The following is a 22,181-nucleotide window of genomic DNA, read 5'->3' as shown; positions in this document are numbered from 1 at the left end:
CTGATGGAAAATTTTGCGCTGGAAAATCTACCTACCCCTAAGTGCGCAGTGTAGGGTTTCACGCCTGCGCATGAAGTCCTTTTCCCTGGGCGCTGCAATGATTTTTTGCTAATCCAGTGGATGTGCGCTTGGCACCGCACACAGCCTCCTCCAGCTGATTCCTGTGCGGCCGCGTCACTTCCGGTATAGCGTTTTGTATAGAACTCTGGCAAACACCGTCCCCCACCTTCCCACAACGCAAGCTCACAGTCAGCTCTGCTGCGGAGTCACCTGACTTTGGACGTTAGAAGGTCCTTACTGCGCATGGGTTTTAGCAGCTGCAACACCTTGGATAGGAATTAGCAGTTCGAGCGATACTCTTAAATTCGTTTGGAGTTATGTTCCGTTTTCAAGCTTGTCACATGGCAGCGTTTGAGATGGGAATCTTTTAATGTCGAGCACATGAAGGAAATGTGTAACGCTGGGGAGATGGCAGGAGATCCATTGGTAGCCAATAACCGTGTCACGGCTGTGTCGCACTTGCACCCAGTGATCAAAGCGTTTGTGTGCGGATCGCTAAGTGGCACCTGCTCTACTCTTCTTTTCCAACCATTAGATCTTGTAAAAACGCGGTTACAGACTCAGCAGATCGTTTCCAGAGGGTAAAGGCAGACTTTTCTAGCTTGTGGGTGTGTGTATATATCTATCTATCTATCTATCTATGGATGCATTGTTCACAATCATTTTTTGCCACTCTGCAGGAGCCAAGTAGGAATGTTAAAGCTTTTCCTCAAAGTCATTCGCAATGAAAACTTCTTGGGACTGTGGAAAGGGGTGTCTCCGGTAAGTGATTTATTGCCCCAAGTTTCCTGTAATGTGGGCACTATAGTAGTTCAGTGGTTAAAGGGGTTGTCTCACTTAAGCAAATAGCATTTAAGCTCCATTCACACGTCCGTGGTGTGTTGCGGACCCGCAACACACCCGCCCGGCACCCCTATAGAAATGCCTATTCTTGTCCACAAGCTGCGGACAAGAATAGGACATGTTCTATCTTTTGCGGACCTGAAGATCGGGGCCGCGCTACGCAAATGCGGATGCTGACAGCACACTGTGTGCTGTCCGCATCCATTCCGTCCCCATAGAAAATGAATGGGTCCGCACCCGGATGCGGACCCATTTGCGGACGTGTGAATGGAGCCTTATTATGTAGAGGAAGTTATTTCAAGGCTCTTGCTCTTTTCCCTGGTTAACCTCTTCAGGACACAGGGCGTACTTAAGGACACAGGGCATACCTGTACGCCCTGTGTATTTCTGATCACCGGCGGGCGGTGATCGGAACCCGGTCCCTGCTCAAATCATTGAGCAGGCACCTCGGCTAAATGCGCGCGGGGGGGGGGGGGGGGGGTCCCGTGACCCCCCCCCCATGTCGGCGATCGCCGCAAACCGCAGGTCAATTCAGACCTGCGGTTTGCGGCTTTTTATGGTGCGGGCGGCGGCATCAAGTCCCTGTATTCCAATACTTCTGTATTGGAATGCAGCCAATGCTTTCTAATACAGAAGTATTGGAATGCATTGTAAAGGATTAGACCCACAAAAGTTGAAGTCCCAAAGTGGGGGAAAAAAATAAAGTCCCCCCCCCCCCCCACAAAAAAAAAGAAAAGTTTCAAGTAAAAATAAACAAAAACTTAATTTTCCCCAAATAAAGTAAAAAAAATTGGTAAGAAATAGGGGAAAAAAAATAGACATATTAGGTATCGCCACGTGCGTATCGACCGGCTCTATAAACATATCACATGACCTAACCCCTCAGATGAACACCGTAAAAAATAAAAACTGCTAAATAAACCATTTTTTGTCACCTTACATCACAAAAAGTGTAATGGCAAGCGATCAAAAAGTCATATGCACCCCAAAATAGTGCTAATCAAACCGTCATCTCATCCTGCAAAAAATTAGACCCTACCTAAGATAATCGCCCAAAAACTGAAAAAACTATGGCTCTCAGACTATGGAGACGCTAAAACATGATTTTTTTTTTTGGTTTAAAAAATGAAATCATTGTGTAAAACTTACATAAATAAAAAAAATTGTATACATATTAGGTATCGCCGCTTCCGTTACAACCTGCTCTATAAAAATACCACATGATCTAACCTGTCAGATGAATGTTGTAAATAACAAAAAAAAAAAAAAAAACGGTGCCAAAACAGCTATTTCTTGTTACCTTGCCTCACAAAAGTGTAATATAGAGCAACCAAAAATCATATGTACCCTAAACTAGTACCAACAAAACTTCCACCCTATCCCGTAGTTTCTAAAATGGGGTCACTTTTTTGGAGTTTCTACTCTAGGGGTGCATCAGGGGGGCTTCAAATGGGACATGGTGTCAAAAAACCAGTCCAGCAAAATCTGCCTTTCAAAAACCGTATGACATTCCTTTCATTCTGCGCCCTGCCGTGTGCCCATATAGCAGTTTACGACCACATATGGGGTGTTTCTGTAAACTACAGAATCAGGGCCATAAATATAGAGTTTTTTTTGGCTGTTAACCCTTGCATTGTAACTGGAAAAAAATATTAAAATGGAAAATCTGCCAAAAAAGTGAAATTTTGAAATTGTATCTCTATTTTCCATTAATTCTTGTGGAACACCTAAAGGGTTAACGACGTTTGTAAAATCAGTTTTGAATACCTTGAGGGGTGTAGTTTCTAGAATGCGGTCATTTTTGGGTGGTTTCTATTATGTAAGCCTCACAAAGTGACTTCAGGCCTGAACTGGTCCTTAAAGGGTTTCTGTCACCCCACTAAACAGTTTTTTTTTTTTTCTTGGTTACTTTTAATCCCTATACTGCGATTTATGCATACATACTGTAATTAATCATTTTGGTTCAGCAGATTATGTTAAAAACGTACTTTTAAAATATGCAAATTACCTTGCTACCAGCAAGTAGAGCGGCTACTTGCTGGTAGCAGCCGCATCCTCCCATCCTAAAGATGCCCCCTCTGCATGTTGATTGACAGGGCCAGCGGACGGGATCTTTCTCTGCTGGCCCTGTTTGCATTCAAAATATGGCGCCTGCGCCGTACCTGTCTTCAGTCGGCGCACTGAGAGGCGGACGCTCGCTCGGCGCTCCATCCTCAATGCGCCTGCGCCGATGACGTCACATCTACACCCGGCGCAGGCGCATTGATGGAGCGCCGAGCGAGCGTCCCCCCTTCTCAATGCGCCTGCGTCGGGTGTAGATGTGACGTCATCGGCGCAGGCGCATTGAGGATGGAGCGGCCGAGCGAGCGTCCGCCTCTCAGCGCAGGTGCGCTGAGAGGCGGACGCTCGCTCGGCCGCTCCATCCTCAATGCGCCTGCGCCGATGACGTCACATCTACACCCGACGCAGGCGCATTGAGAAGGGGGGACGCTCGCTCGGCGCTCCATCAATGCGCCTGCGCCGGGTGTAGATGTGACGTCATCGGCGCAGGCGCATTGAGGATGGAGCGCCGAGCGAGCGTCCGCCTCTCAGTGCGCCGACTGAAGACAGGTACGGCGCAGGTGCCAGATTTTAAATGCAAACAGGGCCAGCAGAGAGATCCCGTCCGCTGGCCCTGTCAATCAACATGCGGAGGGGGCGTCTTTAGGATAGGAGGATGTGGCTGCTACCAGCAAGTAGCCGCCCTACTTGCTGGTAGCAAGGTAATTTGCATATTTTAAAAGTACGTTTTTAACATAATCTGCTGAACCAAAATGATTAATTACAGTATGTATGCATAAATCGCAGTATAGGGATTATAAGTAACCCAAAAAAAAAAAAAAAGTTTAGTGGGGTAACAGAAGCCCTTTAACAACCTCAGCCCCTATGGCTTAAACACCCTGAAAGACCAGGCCACTTTTTACACTTCTGACCTACACTACTTTCACCGTTTATTGCTCGGTCATGCAACTTACCACCCAAATGAATTTTACCTCCTTTTCTTCTCACAAATAGAGCTTTCATTTGGTGGTATTTCATTGCTGCTGACATTTTTACTTTTTTTGTTATTAATCGAAATTTAACGATTTTTTTGCAAAAAAATGACTTTTTTCACTTTCAGTTGTAAAATTTTGCAAAAAAAACGACATCCATATATAAATTTTGCTCTAAATTTATTGTTCTATATGTATTTGATAAAAAAAAAATGTTTGGGTAAAAAAAAATAAAATGGTTTGGGTAAAAGTTATAGCGTTTACAAACTATGGTACAAAAATGTGAATTTCCGCTTTTTGAAGCAGCTCTGACTTTCTGAGCACCTGTCATGTTTCCTGAGGTTCTACAATGGCCAGACAGTACAAACACCCCACAAATGACCCCATTTCGGAAAGTAGACACCCTAAGGTATTCGCTGATGGGCATAGTGAGTTCATAGAACTTTTTATTTTTTGTCACAAGTTAGCGGAAAATGATGATTTTTTTTTTTATTTATTTTTTTCTTACAAAGTCTCATATTCCACTAACTTGTGACAAAAAATAAAAACTTCCATGAACTCACTATGCCCATCAGCGAATACCTTGGGGTGTCTTCTTTCCAAAATGGGGTCACTTGTGGGGTAGTTATACTGCCCTGGCATTCTAGGGGCCCAAATGTGTGGTAAGGAGTTTGAAATCAAATTCTGTAAAAAATGCCCTGTGAAATCCGAAAGGTGCTCTTTGGAATGTGGGCCCCTTTGCCCACCTAAGCTGCAAAAAAGTGTCACACATGTGGTATCTCCGTACTCAGGAGAAGTTGGGGAATGTGTTTTGGGGTGTCATTTTACATATACCCATGCTGGGTAAGAGAAATATCTTGGCAAAAGACAACTTTGTATAAAAAAATGGGAAAAGTTGTCTTTGCCAAGATATTTCTCTCACCCAGCATGGGTATATGTAAAATGACACCCCAAAACACATTGCCCAACTTCTCCTGAGTACGGAGATACCACATGTGTGACACTTTTTTGCAGCTTAGGTGGGCAAAGGGGCCCACATTCCAAAGAGCACCTTTCGGATTTCACAGGTCATTTTTTACAGAATTTGATTTCAAACTCCTTACCACACATTTGGGCCCCTAGAATGCCAGGGCAGTATAACTACCCCACAAGTGACCCCATTTTGGAAAGAAGACACCCCAAGGTATTCCGTGAGGGGCATGGCGAGTTCCTAGAATTTTTTATTTTTTGTCACAAGTTAGTGGAAAATGATGATTTATTTTTATTTATTTTTTTTTTCTTACAAAGTCTCATATTCCACTAACTTGTGACAAAAAATAAAAACTTCAATGAACTCACTGAAATTTTTATTTTTTGTCACAAGTTAGTGGTATATGAGACTTTGTAAGAAAAAAAAAAATAAAAATCAGCATTTTCCACTAACTTGTGACAAAAAATATAAAATTCTAGGAACTCGCCATGCCCCTCACGGAATACCTTGGGGTGTCTTCTTTCCAAAATGGGGTCACTTGTGGGGTAGTTATACTGCCCTGGCATTTTCCAGGGGCCCTAATGTGTGGTAAGTAGGTAAATGACCTGTGAAATCCGAAAGGTGCTCTTTGGAATGTGGGCCCCTTTGCCCACCTAGGCTGCAAAAAAGTGTCACACGTGTGGTATCGCCGTATTCGGGAGAAGTTGGGCAATGTGTTTTGGGGTGTCATTTTACATATACTCATGCTGGGTGAGAGAAATATCTCGGCAAAAGACAACTTTTCCCATTTTTTTTTTTTATACAAAGTTGGCATTTGACCAAGATATTTATCTCACCCAGCATGGGTATATGTAAAATGACACCCCAAAACACATTGCCCAACTTCTCCTGAGTACGGCGATACCAGATGTGTGACACTTTTTTGCAGCCTAGATGCGCAAAGGGGCCCACATTCCTTTTATGAGGGCATTTTTAGACATTTGGATCCCAGACTTCTTCTCACGCTTTAGGGCCCCTAGAATGCAGTATAAATACCCCACATGTGACCCCATTTTGGAAAGAAGACACCCAAGGTATTCAATGAGGGGCATGGCGAGTTCATAGAATTTTTTTTTTTTTGGCACAAGTTAGCGGAAATTGATTTTATTTATTTTTTTCTCACAAAGTCTCCCTTTCCGCTAACTTGGGACAAAAATTTCAGTCTTTCATGGACTCCATATGCCCCTCACGGAATACCTTGGGGTGTCTTCTTTCCGAAATGGGGTCACATGTGGGCTATTTATACTGCCCTGGCATTCTAGGGGCCCTAAAGCGTGAGAAGAAGTCTGGAATATAAATCTCTAAAAAATTTTACGCATTTGGATTCCGTGAGGGCTATGGTGAGTTCATGTGAGATTTTATTTTTTGACACAAGTTAGTGGAATATGAGACTTTGTAAGAAAAAAAAATAAATTTCCGCTAACTTGGGCCAGAAAAATGTATGAATGGAGCCTTACAGGGGGGTGATCAATGACAGGGGGGTGATCAGGGAGTCTATATGGGGTGATCACCCCCCTGTCATTGATCACCCCCCTATAAGGCTCCATTCAGATGTCCGTATGTGTTTTGCGGATCCGATCCATGTATCCGTGGATCCGTAAAAATCGTACGGACATCTGAATGCAGCCTGACAGGGGGGGGGGGATCAATGACAGGGGGGTGATCAGGGAGTCTATATGGGGTGATAACCACAGTCATTGATCACGCCCCTGTAAGGCTCCATTCAGACGTCCGTATGCGGTTTGCGGATCCGATCCATCTATCAGTGGATCCGTAAAAATCATGCGGACATCTGAATGGAGTTTTACAGGGGGGTAATCAATGACAGGGGGGTGATCAGGGAGTCTATATGGGGTGATCACCACAGTCATTGATCACGCCCCTGTAAGGCTCCATTCAGACGTCCGTATGCGTTTTGCGGATCCGATCTATCTATCGGTGGATCCGTAAAAATCATGCGGACATCTGAATGGAGCTTGACAGGGGGGTAATCAATGACAGGGGGGTGATCAGGGAGTCTATATGGGGTGATCAAGGGTGAATAAGGGGTTAATAAGTGACAGGGGGGGGGGGGTGTAGTGTAGTGGTGCTTGGTGCAACATATTACTGAGCTACCTGTGTCCTCTGGTGGTCGATCCAAACGAAAGGGACCACCAGAGGACCGGTAGCAGGTATATTAGACGCTGTTATCAAAACAGCGTCTAATATACCTGTTAGGGGTTAAAAAAAATCACATCTCCAGCCTGCCAGCGAACGATCGCCGCTGGCAGGCTGGAGATCCACTCGCTTACCTTCCGATCCTGTGAACGCGCGCGCCTGTGTGCGCGCGTTCACAGGAAATCTCGCGTCTCGCGAGATGACGCGTATATGCGTGACTGTGCTCAGCGCTGCCACCTTCGGAACGCGAATCTGCGTTAGGCGGTCCGGAGGTGGTTAAAAAGTGAGAAATTTCAAGATTTACTTCTAAACTTCTAAGCCTTGTAACGTCCCCCAAAAATAAAATGTCATTCCCAAAATGATCCTAACATGAAGTAGACATATGGGGAATGTAAAGTAATAACTATTTTTTGTAGGTATTACTATGTATTATAGAAGTGGAGAAATTGAAACTTGGAAATGTGCAAATTTTAAAAAAAAATTGGCAAATTTGGTATTTTTTTTTTATAAATAAAAATATTTTTTTACTCCATTTTACCAGTGTCATGAAGTACAATATGTGAGGAAAAAACAATCTCAGAATGGCCTAAATAAGTCAAAGCTTTTTAAAGTTATCACCACTTAAAGTGACACTGGTCAGATGTGCAAAAAATGGCCTCGTCCTTAAGGTGAAATAAAGCTGTGTCCTTAAGGAGTTAAGAACACCCTGCAAGCAGTGGTCATGCTTGCCCTCTATAGGAAAAAACGTTGGCCTCTCTGATTGGTGGGACCGCACACATGCTAGTGCTTTTTCCTACAGTGTGCAGGCATGGCCATCACTGATTGCAGGGTGGTCATAACCATGGAAGCAGTGTATAATGTCATGTAAAAACAGCGCCAGCCAGCATAGGAGGCAATGTGGACATTCACAATACATTAGTAAGTGCCTTGTTTGAACTTTTTCTACATAAATGCCATTTGCTGAAGTGAAACAAAGCTGTTGCCTTGCAGTTCTGTGGTCCGTGTGCATCCTGCACTTTTCACAAGCCTGAAAAACAGACAGGTTCTTTAACCCCTTAAGGACGCAGGGCGTATCGGTACGCCCTATTTCCCGAGTCCTTAAGGACTCAGGGCGTACCGGTACGTCCTAACTTGAAATCAGTATTCCGGCGCCCGAGGGGTTAAACGGAACGGGATTTCGGCTGAAATCCTTCAGCCGGCATCCTGTGACAACGCCAGGGGGGGTCATGTGACCCCCCCGTGTCGGCGATCGCAGCAAACCGCAGGTCAATTCAGACCTGCGGTTTGCTGCGCTTTTTGCAGTTTCTGATGCCCGCGGTCCCTGACCGCGGGGATCAGAAACTTTTGAGTGCCTATAATCAATATTTTTCACCCCCCCCTGCACCCCTGCACGATTTGATGCCGGCGGGTGGTGCGGGGGGGGGTGTCGCATGCGGTGGGGGCGGTGCGGGAGGCGGGCGGTGCGGCAGGCGGGATCGCGATCCCCCGCCCGCCTCCCCATGAATGATCGTTGGTGTCTAGTGGTTATTCCAGGGTGCCAGCACATTGCTGGCATCCTGGTATAAACGGCTGACATCTGTGCAGATGTCAGCCGTTTAACCCTTTCCATACCGCGGTCCGTACGGACCGCTGTATGGAAAAAGTTAACTGTCGTCGGTCAGGGAGCTCCCTCCCTCTCCATCGGGGGGCTGCTGTGCCTTTGCAGCCCCCCGATGGAGAGGGAGAGAGCCCCCAGAGAGCCCCCCTCAGCCCTGTGCTTACCCTTCCCCGTCTGCGAAGTTCTGAGCAGACGGGGAGGGTTCCCATGGCAACAGGACGCCTGCTCAGGCGTCCTGCTGTCCATGGTGCTGAACAGATCTGTGCTGAAAGCATAGATCTGTTCAGTGTAAGTAAAATACAGTACAGAACAATATATATTGTTCTGTACTGTATTATACAGACATCAGACCCACTGGATCTTCCAGAACCAAGTGGGTCTAGGTCAAAAAAAAAGTGAAAAAAAGTGAAAAAAGTTAAGATAAAAAAAAAAACATTCATCACTGAATAAAAATTAAAAAAATTAAATACACTACACATATTAGGTATCGCCGCGTCCGTAACGACCTGATCTATAAAACGGTCATGTTACTTTCCCCGCACGGTGAACGCCATAAAAATAAAAAAATAAAAACTATGAGAAAATTAAAATTTTGCCCACCTTACTTCCCAAAAAAGGTAATAAAAGTGATCAAAAAAGTCATATGTACGCCAAAATAGTACCAATCAAACCGTCATCTCATCCCGCAAAAATCATACCCTACCCAAGATAATCGCCCAAAAACTGAAAAAACTATGGCTCTCAGACTAAAGAAACACTAAAACATGATTTTTTTTGTTTCAAAAATGAAATCATTGTGTAAAACTTGCATAAATAAAAATAAAGTATACATATTAGGTATCGCCGCGTCCGTATCAACCGGCTCTATAAGAATATCACATGATCTAACCCCTCAGGTGACCACCGTAAAAAATAAAAAATAAAAACGGTGTAAAAAAAGCCATTTTTTGTCATCTTACGTCACAAAAAGTGTAATAACAAGCGATCAAAAAGTCATATGCACCCCAAAATAGTGCCAATTAAACCGTCATCTCATCCCGCAAAAAATGAGACCCTACTCAAGATAATCGCCCAAAAACTGAAAAAACTATGGCTCTTAGACTATGGAGACACTAAAACTTTTTTTGGTTTTAAAAAGGAAGTTATTGTATAAAACTTATATAAATAAAAAAAATTGTATACATATTAGGTATCGCCGCGTCCGTGACAACCTGCTCTATGAAATTACCACATGATCTAACCTGTCAGATGAATGTTGTAAATAACAAAAAAAAAAAAAGTGCCAAAAAAGCTATTTCTTGTTACCTTGCCGCACAAAAAGTGTAATATAGAGCAACCAAAAATCATATGTACCCTAAACTAGTACCAACAAAGCTGCCACCTTATTCCGTACTTTCTAAAATGGGGTCACTTTTTTGGAGTTTCTACTCTAGGGGTGCATCAGGGGGGCTTCAAATGGGACATGGTGTCAAAAAAACCAGTCCAGCAAAACCTGCCTTCCAAAAACCGTATGGCATTCCTTTCCTTCTGCGCCCTGCCGTGTGCCCGTACAGCAGTTTACGACCACATATGAGGTGTTTCTGTGAACTACAGAATCAGGGCCATAAATAATGAGTTTTGTTTGGCTGTTAACCCTTGCTTTGTTACTGGAAAAAAAATATTAAAATGGAAAATCTGCCAAAAAAGTGAAATTTTGAAATTGTATCTCTATTTTCCATTAAATCTTGTGCAACACCTAAAGGGTTAACAAAGTTTGTAAAATCAGTTTTGAATACCTTGAGGGGTGTAGTTTCTTAGATGGGGTCACTTTTATGGAGTTTCTACTCTAGGGGTGCATCAGGGGGGGCTTCAAATGGGACATGGTGTCAAAAAAACAGTCCAGCAAAATCTGGCTTCCAAAAACCAAACGGCGCACCTTTCACTCTACACCCCGCTGTGTGGCCGTACAGTCGTTTTTACGGCCACATATGGGGTGTTTCTGTAAACGGCAGAGTCAGGGCAATAAAGATACAGTCTTGTTTGGCTGTTAACCCTTGCTTTGTTAGTGGAAAAAATGGGTTAAAATGGAAAATTAGGCAAAAAAATGAAATTCTCAAATTTCATCCCCATTTGCCAATAACTCTTGTGCAACACCTAAAGGGTTAACAAAGTTTGTAAAATCAGTTTTGAATACCTTGAGGGGTGTAGTTTCTTAGATGGGATCACTTTTATGGAGTTTCTACTCTAGGGGTGCATCAGGGGGCTTCAAATGGGACATGGTGTCAAAAAAAACAGTCCAGCAAAATCAGCCCTCCAAAAACCAAACGGCGCACCTTTCCCTCTACGCCCTACTGTGTGCCCGTACAGTAGTTTACGGCCACATATGGGGTGTTTCTGTAAACGGCAGAGTCAGGGCAATAAAGATACAGTCTTGTTTAGCTGTTAACCCTTGCTTTGTTAGTGGAAAAAATGGGTTAAAATGGAAAATTAGGCAAAAAAATGAAATTCTGAAATTTCATCCCCATTTGCCAATAACTCTTGTGCAATACCTAAAGGGTTAACGAAGCTTGTAAAATCAGTTTTGAATACCTTGAGGGGTGTAGTTTATAGAATGGGGTCATTTTTGGGCGGTTTCTATTATGTATGCCTCGCAAAGTGACTTCAGACCTGTAGTGGTCCCTAAAAATTTGTTTTTTGTAAATTTCTGAAAAATTTCAAGATTTGCTTCTAAACTTCTAAGCCTTATAACATCCCCAAAAAATAAAATATCAATCCCAAAATGCTACAAACATGAAGTAGACATATGGGGAATGTAAAGTCATCAAAATTTTTGGGGGTATTACTATGTATTACAGAAGTAGAGAAACTGAAACTTTGAAATTTTGCAAATTTTTCAAAATTTTTGGTAAATATGGTTTTTTTTTATGCAAAAAAATTTACTTTTTTGACCCAATTTTAGCAGTGTCATGAAGTACAATATGTGACGAAAAAACAATCTCAGAACGGCCTGGATAAGTCAAAGCGTTTTAAAGTTATCAGCACTTAAAGTGACACTGGTCAGATTTGCAAAAAATGGCCAAGTCCTTAAGGTGAAATAGGGCTGAGTCCTTAAGGGGTTAATTTGCAGGTTGGCCTCATGGGTCTGGACAGCACACAGATGACATCCATGTGCTGTCTGCATTGTTTGCAGCCCCCATAGAAATGTGTAAGTCCGGGAAACGGTCTGTGTTTCAGCTTCATCTTCTGGACCAGTCACGGCTTCTCTAACTCGTACTCGCTGCATCATTTATGATGCAATGAATTCCTGTCTAAACTCGGGTCTATTATACTGTACTTACATCATCATGTGAGTACAGTACAATATACTTCTGATCACTTAGGAACTCGCTGCTTCATAAATTGCTGTGCTGCCATGAGTTTTGGTCAGAGGAGCCGCTGTTGTTCCGGGAAATGTGGCCGATACACAGGTCATGTTTCCCAGACCAGGTACAGTCATCTGCATGAGTCCTAAGAGCAATATCGGTGTACAGTTTCTATGTTCTTGTCAGTGGGTCAGTTTTATTTATATTAAAGGGATCCGGTCACCTGGATTTTGTGTATAGAGCTGAGGACATGGGTTGCTAGCTGGCCACTAGCACATCCGCATAGCTCTGTGTGCTTTTATTGTGTAAAAAAACCGATTTGATACATATGCAAATTAACATAAAAGAGTCATATCTTACTTGGGTGACCAGAGGAGAGTCATATTTTCAAGCTCTCTCATCTCAGGTTAATTTGCATATGTATCAAATCGTTTTTTATACACAATAAAAGCACACAGAGTTATGGGGACTGGGTATTGCGGATGTGCTAGCGGCCATCTAGCAACCCATGTCCTCGGCTCTATACTCAAAATCCCGGTGACAGGTTCCCTTTAAAATGAGAAATTAACAGAGCTGTTCTGCCATATAATTTGTTTAGGGCTTATTTTTCACCACATACATTGTGCCCAAAATTCATAATTTGCAGTGGTTTTAGATTTTGTGGCATACAACCTGATAAAACAACTCTCAGTCTGAAAAGTGGGCAGCATTGGAATGCACGCTTGCCCCTCGCTAAATATTTACGGGCTTAGGCCTCATGCACATGGCGGCCATGACGGATCGAGACCCATTCAACTTGAATGGGTCCGTGATCCTTCCGCACTGTAAAAAAAAATAGAACATGTTCTATTTTTTTTTGCGGTGCAGAGGCACGGACAGAAACACCACGAAAGCACTCCCTAGTGCTTCCGTGGGGTTCTGATCCTTGCTTCCGTTCTGCATCTGCACTGCATCTATCGGATTGCGGACCCATTAAAGTCCCATCCCACGGCCGTGTGTATGAGGCCTTAGTCTTACAGACTTTTCTGACATCTGGAGAAAAGGGGACACAGTGTGGGCAGGGAAGAGCACAGGAACAACACTGGTGCCAGGGAGCAGGTACGTGTTATGTTTACGAGGGGCCTGGGCATTGGAGGGGATCTTTTAGAATTTGGATAACCCCTTTAACCACCTCAGCCCCCAGTGCTTAAACACCCTGAAAGACCAGGCCACTTTTTACACTTCTGACCTACACTACTTTCACCGTTTATTGCTCGGTCATGCAACTTACCACCCAAATGAATTTTACCTCCTTTTCTTCTCACTAATAGAGCTTTCATTTGGTGGTATTTCATTGCTGCTGACATTTTTACTTTTTTTGTTATTAATCGAAATTTAACGATTTTTTTGCAAAAAAATGACATTTTTCACTTTCAGTTGTAAAATTTTGCAAAAAAAATGACATCCATATAGAAATTTTGCTCTAAATTTATAGTTCTACATGTCTTTGATAAAAAAAAAATGTTTGGGTAAAAAAAAAATGGTTTGGGTAAAAGTTATAGCGTTTACAAACTATAGTACAAAAATGTGAATTTCCGCTTTTTGAAGCAGCTCTGACTTTCTGAGCACCTGTCATGTTTCCTGAGGTTCTACAATGCCCAGACAGTACAAACACCCCACAAATGACCCCATTTCTGAAAGTACACACCCTAAGGTATTCGCTGATGGGCATAGTGAGTTCATAGAACTTTTTATTTTTTGTCACAAGTTAGCGGAAAATGATGATTTTTTTTTTTTTCTTACAAAGTCTCATATTCCACTAACTTGTGACAAAAAATAAAAACTTCCATGAACTCACTATGCCCATCAGCGAATACCTTGGGGTCTCTTCTTTCCAAAATGGGGTCACTTGTGGGGTAGTTATACTGCCCTGGCATTCTAGGGGCCCAAATGTGTGGTAAAGAGTTTGAAATCAAATTCAGTAAAAAATGACCTGTGAAATCCGAAAGGTGCTCTTTGGAATATGGGCCCCTTTGCCCACCTAGGCTGCAAAAAAGTGTCACACATCTGGTATCCCCGTACTCAGGAGAAGTTGAGGAATGTGTTTTGGGGTGTCTTTTTACATATACCCATGCTGGGTGAGATAAATATCTTGGTCAAATGACAACTTTGTATAACAAAATGGGAAAAGTTGTCTTTTGCCAAGATATTTCTCTCACCCAGCATGGGTATATATAAAATGACACCCCAAAACACATTCCCCACCTTCTCCTGAGTACGGAGATACCAGATGTGTGACACTTTTTTGCAGCCTAGGTGGGCAAAGGGGCCCATATTCCAAAGAGCACCTTTCGGATTTCAAAGGTCATTTTTTACTGAATTTGATTTCAAACTCCTTACCACACATTTGGGCCCCTAGAATGCCAGGGCAGTATAACTACCCCACAAGTGACCCCATTTTGGAAAGAAGAGACCCCAAGGTATTCGCTGATGGGCATAGTGAGTTCATGGAAATTTTTTTTTTTTTGTCACCAGTTAGTGGAATAGGAGACTTTGTATGAAAAAAAAATAAAAAAAAATCATCATTTTCCACTAACTTGTGACAAAAAATAAAAAATTCTAGGAACTTGCCATGCCCCTCACGGAATACCTTGGGGTGTCTTCTTTCCAAAATGGGGTCACTCGTGGGGCAGTTATACTGCCCTGGCATTTTCCAGGGGCCCTAATGTCTGGTAAGTAGGTAAATGACCTGTGAAATCTGAAAGGTGCTCTTTGGAATGTGGGCCCCTTTGCCCAGCTAGGCTGCAAAAAAGTGTCACACATCTGGTATCTCCGTACTCAGGAGAAGGTAAGGAATGTGTTTTGGGGTGTCATTTTACATATACCCATGCTGGGTGAGAGAAATATCTTGGCAAAAGACAACTTTTCCCATTTTTTTTTATACAAAGTTGGCATTTGACAAGATATTTATCTCACCCAGCATGGGTATATGTAAAATGACACCCCAAAACATATTCCCCAACTTCTGCTGAATACGGAGATACCACATGTGTGACACTTTTTTGCAGCCTAGGTGGGCAAAGGGGCCCAAATTCCTTTTAGGAGGGCATTTTTAGACATTTGGATACCGGACTTCTTCTCACGCTTTGGGGCCCCTAAAATGCCAGGGCAGTATAAATACCCCACATGTGACCCCATTTTGGAAAGAAGACACCCCAAGGTATTCAATGAGGGGCATGGCGAGTTCATTGAAAAAAAAAATTTTGGCACAAGTTAGCGGAAATTGATTTTTTGGATTTTGTTCTCACAAAGTCTCCCTTTCCGCTAACTTGGGACAAAAATTTCAATCTTTCATGGACTCAATATGCCCCTCAGCGAATACCTTGGGGTGTCTTCTTTCCAAAATGGTGTTATTTGTGGGGTGTTTGTACTGCCCTGGCATTTGAGGGTCTCCGCAATCATTACATGTATGCCCAGCATTAGGAGTTTCTGCTATTCTCCTTATATTGAGCATACGGGTAATGAGATTATTTTTTTCCGTTCAGCCTCTGGGCTGAAAGAAAAAAATGAACGGCACAGATTTCTTCATTCGCATCGATCAATGTGGATGAAAAAATCTCTGCCAAAAAAAGAAAAAGGAGGGGAAAGGCGTCTGCCAGGACATAGGAGCTCCGCCCAACATCCATACCCACTTCAGCTCGTATGCCCTGGCAAACCAGATTTCTCCATTCACATCAATCGATGTGGATGAATAAATCATTGCCGGGATTTTTTTTTTTATATATACAAAGTGTTTGCCAAAGTATATGAACACCGCCACCTCCTCAGCTCATATGCCTCGGCAAACATATCTTTTACTGCAGAGGAGAAATCTCGTCTTGCAGCGCCGCATACACCGACTTGCGTGTAATCTGACAGCAGCACAATGCTTCTGTCCGAATGCACATCAGTGCTGCAGCTGGTCGATCGGTTGGTCCACCTGGAAGGTAAAAAAAACAAAACAAAAAAGAAAAAACCAGGCCGCAAAGCAATAACTTTATTAACTTTAGAACAGAACATATTAACTTTTTTAAACTTTTTTAACTTTTTTACTTACGGGTAATTTTTTTTTTGTTTAGTTTTTTTTACCTTTATAGAACAAACCTCTCCTTCCCCATGGGACAATGTGCAAAGCGCAAATCGCCCAAAGATGTGGCGAAGTACGTTATGCACTTTATCCCAGGTGAAAGGAGAGGTTTGCAGCAGCTGAGAGTAAAAGGGCCCTAATAGCCCTGTGTGCCTGTCCTGTGAGATGCAATCCCTATGCTAGGTGTACCTGTGTGTGGTACTTCCGGAAACACTCACCAAAGCATAGGGCAGGGTGGTCAGGACAGTCAGGACAGAAATAGCGGGTGTCACGCCTTTTTCCACTCCTGCTACAGACACGACATCTTTTTCGGGGTGACGGTTGGGTTGAGGTACCAGGAACGACACTGGGGAAATGTCGCTCGTGTAGACGGCTAACTACACTGGTGGATGGGGCCACGGAACCTCCTGGGTAAAGGAGGTTCTCGATGATCTCTTCCTGGAATTTGAGGAAAGATCGTGTTCTCCCAGCCTTACTGTAGAGAACAAAACTATTGTACAGCGCCAATTGAATTAAATATACAGACACCTTCTTATACCAGCGTCTGGTTCTGCGGGAAACTAAATACGGAGACAACATCTGGTCATTGAAGTCCACCCCTCCCATGAGCGCATTATAGTCGTGGACACAGAGGCGCTTTTCAGTGACACGGGTTGCTCGCTCAATTTGGATTGTCGTGTCTGCGTGAATGGAGGAGAGCATGTAAACGTCACGCTTGTCTCTCCATTTCACCGCGAGCAGTTCTTCGTTACACAAGGCAGCCCTCTCCCCCCTTGCAAGACGGGTGGTTACAAGCCGTTGGGGGAAGCCCACGCGACTAGTTCGCGCGGTGCCACAGGCGCAAATCCATTCTAGAAACAAATGCCTAAAGAGGGCCACACTTGTGTAAAAATTGTCCACATAAAGATGGTACCCCTTGCCGAATAAGGGTGACACCAAGTCCCAGACTGTCTTCCCACTGCTCCCCAGGTAGTCAGGGCAACCGACCGGCTCCAGGGTCTGATCTTTTCCTTCATAGATCCGAAATTTGTGGGTATAGCCTGTGGCCCTTTCACAGAGCTTATACAATTTGACCCCATACCGGGCACGCTTGCTTGGGATGTACTGTTTGAAGCCAAGGCGCCCGGTAAAATGTATTAGGAACTCGTCTACGCAGATGTTTTGCTCGGGGGTATACAAATCTGCAAATTTCTGGTTGAAATGGTCTATGAGGGGCCGAATTTTGTGGAGCCGGTCAAAAGCTGGGTGGCCTCTGGGACGGGAGGTGGTGTTGTTGCTAAAATGCAGGAAACGGAGGATGGCCTCAAATCGTGCCCTGGACATAGCAGCAGAGAACATGGGCATGTGATGAATCGGGTGCGTTGACCAATATGACCGCAATTCATGCTTTTTTGTCAGGCCCATGTTGAGGAGAAGGCCCAAAAAAATTTTAAGTTCGGAAACTTGGACTGGTTTCCACCGGAAAGGCTGGGCATAAAAGCTTCCCGGGTTGGCGGATATAAATTGTGTGGCATACTGGTTGGTCTCTGCCACGACTAAGTCCAAGAGCTCCGCAGTCAAGAACAGCTCAAAAAATCCCAGGGCCGAACCGATTTGAGCCGTCTCAACCCGAACTCCAGACTGGGCGGTGAAAGGGGGAACTACAGGTGCGGCTGAAGTTGGTGACTGCCAATCAGGGTTTGCCAGCACCTCAGGGATTCTAGGGGCTCTACGGGCCTGTCTGTGCGGTGGCTGCGATGGGGTAACTAGTGCACGTGCCACCGTACCAGCTTCAACTGCCCTTCTGGTGCTCGCCACGTTACCATGTTGTACGGCAGTGCTGGTACTAGGTCCAGGGAGGGCTGCGCTGCTGGTGTATGCCTCACCACGTGATCCGGCAGCGACAGCCTCACTCTGCTGCTCTTGAAGCGGATCCTGCATAACCTGTGGTCTAGCGACACGGGGCCGGGTACGCCTGGTGCTGCCAGGGACCTCCACCTCCTCGTCCGAACTTTAGGTCAGAGAGCCACTGCTTTCCACAGGTTCATATTCTGACCCGCTAGATTCGTCAGATGAGGGTTCCCACTCCTCATCCGACTGGGTCAGAATCCTGTAGGCCTCTTCAGAAGAATACCCCCTGTTTGACATTTTGGACTACTAAATTTAGGGGTATTCCCTGAGACTACCCAAGAAAAAAAGCAAGCCTGTCTTACAAAGGGGAGGCTAGCGAAGTACCGGAGGCCGCTGCGGTTGATAAAAAATATCAAAACTGATTTTTTTATCGCCGCAGTGCGTGTAAAATGAATGTGCAGTGATCAAAAAAGATATATTTTTTGTCACTGCGGTGGGGCGGGCGTGGGTGAACGCACGTGTGGGCGACCGATCAGGCCTGATCAGGCAAACACTGCGTTTTGGGTGGAGGGCGAACTAAAGTGACACTAATACTATTATAGATCTGACCGTGATCAGTTTTGATCACTTACAGATACTATAAAAGTACAAATGCTGATTAGCGATACGCTATTCAGCGAATAAAAGTGACTGCGGTGCGGTGGGCTGGGCGCTAACTGACGCTAACTACCTAATGAAGGGGCCTAAACTATCCCTAAAACCTAACAGCCAATACTAGTGAAAAAAAAAGTGACAGTTTACACTGATCACTTTTTTTCCTTTCACTGGTGATTGACAGGGGCGATCAAAGGGGTGATCAAAGGGTTAATTGGGGTGCAGGGGGGTGATCAGGGGCTACAGTGAAGTGTTTGGTGTACTTACAGTTCAGTCTGCTTCTCTGCTGGATCCAACCGACGAAAAGGACCAGCAGAGGAGCAGAGAAGCCATATAACAGATCTTATTTACTAATATGATCTGTTATATGACTTTTGATTGGATTTTTTAAAAATCGCCAGCCTGCCAGCCAATGATCGTTGCTGGCAGGCTGGTGACGAACTTTTTCTTTGAACTTTGCCGGCCCGCGATGCGCATGCGCGGGCCGGCTTGGAGCGAAATCTCGCGAGATGACGCGTATATGCGTGATTGTGCGCAGCGCTGCCACCTCCGGAACGCGAATCTGCGTACAGCGGTCCGGAGGTGGTTAAATAAGTCATTGGGATAGATATATTTGTCTTCGAACCATGACATATATGTGTTTGCGTACGGCGGTGCGGCATTAGAACCCATCGCGGTCCCTTTTCACGGTCCGATTTTCTTTCTTCAAGATACAGTGAGTGCCGGTCTTCCTTTACCACTGTTATGGGGGGATCTGTGGATGACTACCACTGTTATGGGGAGATCTGTGGATGACGGACACTGTTATGGGGGGGATCTGTGGATGATGGACACTGTTATGGGGGGGGGATCTGTGGATGACGGACACTGTTATGGGGGGGGGGGATCTGTGGATGACGGACACTGTTATGGGGGGGATCTGTGGATGACGGACACTGTTATGGGGGGGGGGATCTGTGGATGATGGACACTGTTATGGGGGGGGGGGGTCTGTGGATGATGGACACTGTTATGGGGGGGGGGGGGATCTGTGGATGACGGACACTGTTATGGGCGGGGGGATCTGTGGATGACGGACACTTATGGGGGGGGGATCTGTGGATGACGGACACTGTTATGGGGGGGGGGATCTGTGCATGACGGACACTGTTATGGGGGGGGGGGGATCTGTGGATGACGGACACTGTTATGGGGGGCGGGGGATCTGTGGATGACTGACAAAAAAAACCCTCATGAACACCATAAAAAATATATATATAAAAACAGTGCCAAAAAAGCAATTTTTGTCGCCTTACATCACAAAAAGTGCAACACCAAGCGATCAAAAAGGCGTATACCCCCCAAAATAGTACTATTTAAGACAATCGCCCAAAAAATAAAAAAAAGCTATGGCTCTCAGACTATGGAGACACTAAAACATAATATTTTTTTTTTTTGGTTTAAAAAATGCTATTATTGTGTAAAACTTAAATAAATAAGAAAAATTATACATATTAGGTATTGCCACGTCCGTAACGATCTGCTCTATAAAACTGTCATATGACCCAACCCCTCAGATGAACTCATATGATCTTATGAGAGCGGGACAATAGCCCCGAGGGCGGCCCAACGTGCACAGCATCATTATAATCTGATTCTGTGTGCTCCTGTGCGCACGATCAATGTCGCTCCTGGACATATGGTCCACTCATGGACTGTATGTCACGGAGGGCATACGGTCATATGCAAGGACCCTAACAGTGGGTTCCACAGCACCCAACCCCATTGACAGTGACCTCTACAGCACCCACCCCTTAACATTGACCATAGGTTACAGTCCCCTTAACTGTGACCTCGCACATTCCTGGCCCCCTTAACAGAGACCTCCTGTCAAGGTCCCTCCAGTGACAGAGGTTAGAAGATCTGAGAGACTGGCTGCACGTTAGGTCATCTGACAGTCTATCTGTTTTCACTTGTTGCAGTGTTGTTGTTGGTAATGACCACACCTCTTGTCTCAGGTGTAGCTTTTGGTCATTGCTGCTCCTCTATTTAGTCTGGACTCACACTTCATACCATGCGGTTGATATTCTCTGCCTGGAGTTGGAAAACCTGGTGTGTGGTCCTCGTCTGAGTTCCTGCTAATCCATTTTCTATTGAAGAGAAGTGTACTTTGTTTTGTGGTGTTCCCATTTGCTCCTTGTTTACTAGGCCTCAGGGAGACGCTCGTTTGTTCATCTGGGAAGGAACCAGTAGTCTCAGACCCTGTCACTAATCCTAGGGCTTTTCAGGGTTACCAGGGCCTAGGTTTCCAGTGTATGAATATTCCCACCTTCAGGGTCTATTCATACTGACTGGAGTCAGGGCTAGGTTTAGGGTTTCCTTAGGTGGTCACCATTTCCCTTTCCCTAGCCTTGAGGCCTAGTTTTTGGTCATTTTCTTTCTGTTGTGATTCTGGTGTTCTTCCCCTCCCCCAACACTGTGACATTATAAACCGCCATTTTGTTTGTGTCAGTGCAGTGATGAATGCGATTTCTGCACTGGTCGGACCACTGCAGGGGCCGTCTTTGGAGGTAGCTGACCTCCGCACAACCGTCTCTCAGATCCAGAGACCACAGGCGGCTGGTTCCAGCAGCGGGAACCAGGCCTGCTTTGAACCTAAGGTCGCTCTCCCGGACAGATTTTCCGGGGGAAGTGACAATTTTATTCGGTTCAGGGAGTTGTGCAAATTATATTTTGGACTACGTCCTAACTCCTCTGGGGACGAGAGTCAAAGAGTGGGTATAATCATTTTGTTACTTAAAGGTGACGCTCAATCTTGGGCTTTTTCGTTGCCGACTGGGTCACATTCCCTCCGGTTGGTAGATGAATTTTTCAGAGCTCTAGGTCTTATCTACGATGACCAAGATTTTATCTCCCTGGCCGAGACTAAGTTGCGTGGCTTACGGCAGGGAGAGCGTTCTGCGGAGACCTATTGCTCTGAATTTAGGAGATGGGCTACGGATACGGAGTGGAATGATCCAGCTCTCCGTACTCAATTCTGTCAAGGGTTATCCAAGAGCCTGAAGGACGCGTTGGTGGTTCACGAATATCCTGAGTCATTGGAAGCGGCCATGTCCCTTGCTGGTCGTATTGATAGACTCCTGAGGGAGACATCTAAGGTTCCTCACTCTCAGGACGTACTATCCTATAAGGTGGCGGCTTCCTCTGACACTTTGGGTAGAGAGAGACACTTGAGTTCATGTCTAGTGACGAACCAATGCAGCTTGGAGGAGCTACTCCTGGACCTGGTGATAAGAACTTTAGCATTAAAGAGGACCTTTCACCAGATTTTATTAATTGAGATAAGTACCTGTACTTGCAGGTAGGGTTGTTCCATCGACAGTTTGGCAAATTTTCTGGGCGTATAAGTGGTCTGGACCTGAGTGGGTGATTCTGTGTGGCTGTCCACAAGAAATATTAAATTGAAGGTACCTTCTTGGAAGTTGCGTCCAAGGTTTATTGGTCCATATAAGATCTCTGCCATTATTAACGCGGTAGCCTTTCTTCTTGAACTTTCGCAGGCTTTAAAAATTCA

The 22,181-nt window shown here is 44.7% G+C and overlaps 1 protein-coding gene across 1 annotated transcript in view; it reads left to right on the top strand.

Annotated features, from left to right (window-relative positions):
• The first annotated feature begins 304 nt into the window (after window positions 1-304).
• SLC25A38 (solute carrier family 25 member 38) overlaps window positions 305-22,181 on the top strand; it is a 364,800-nt gene continuing 342,923 nt past the window's right edge. The window contains 3 exon segments of the mRNA XM_040406918.1: window positions 305-354; window positions 396-641; window positions 741-822. Of these exon segments, the coding sequence (XP_040262852.1) occupies window positions 442-641; window positions 741-822 (282 nt within the window). The 5' untranslated portion in view covers window positions 305-354; window positions 396-441.

This window comes from Bufo bufo, chromosome 9 (assembly GCF_905171765.1).
Source record: "Bufo bufo chromosome 9, aBufBuf1.1, whole genome shotgun sequence".
Classification (NCBI taxonomy): domain Eukaryota; kingdom Metazoa; phylum Chordata; class Amphibia; order Anura; family Bufonidae; genus Bufo; species Bufo bufo.
The sequence above is the reverse complement of the archived record's forward strand: the minus strand, read 5'-3'. Positions and strand labels throughout refer to the sequence as shown.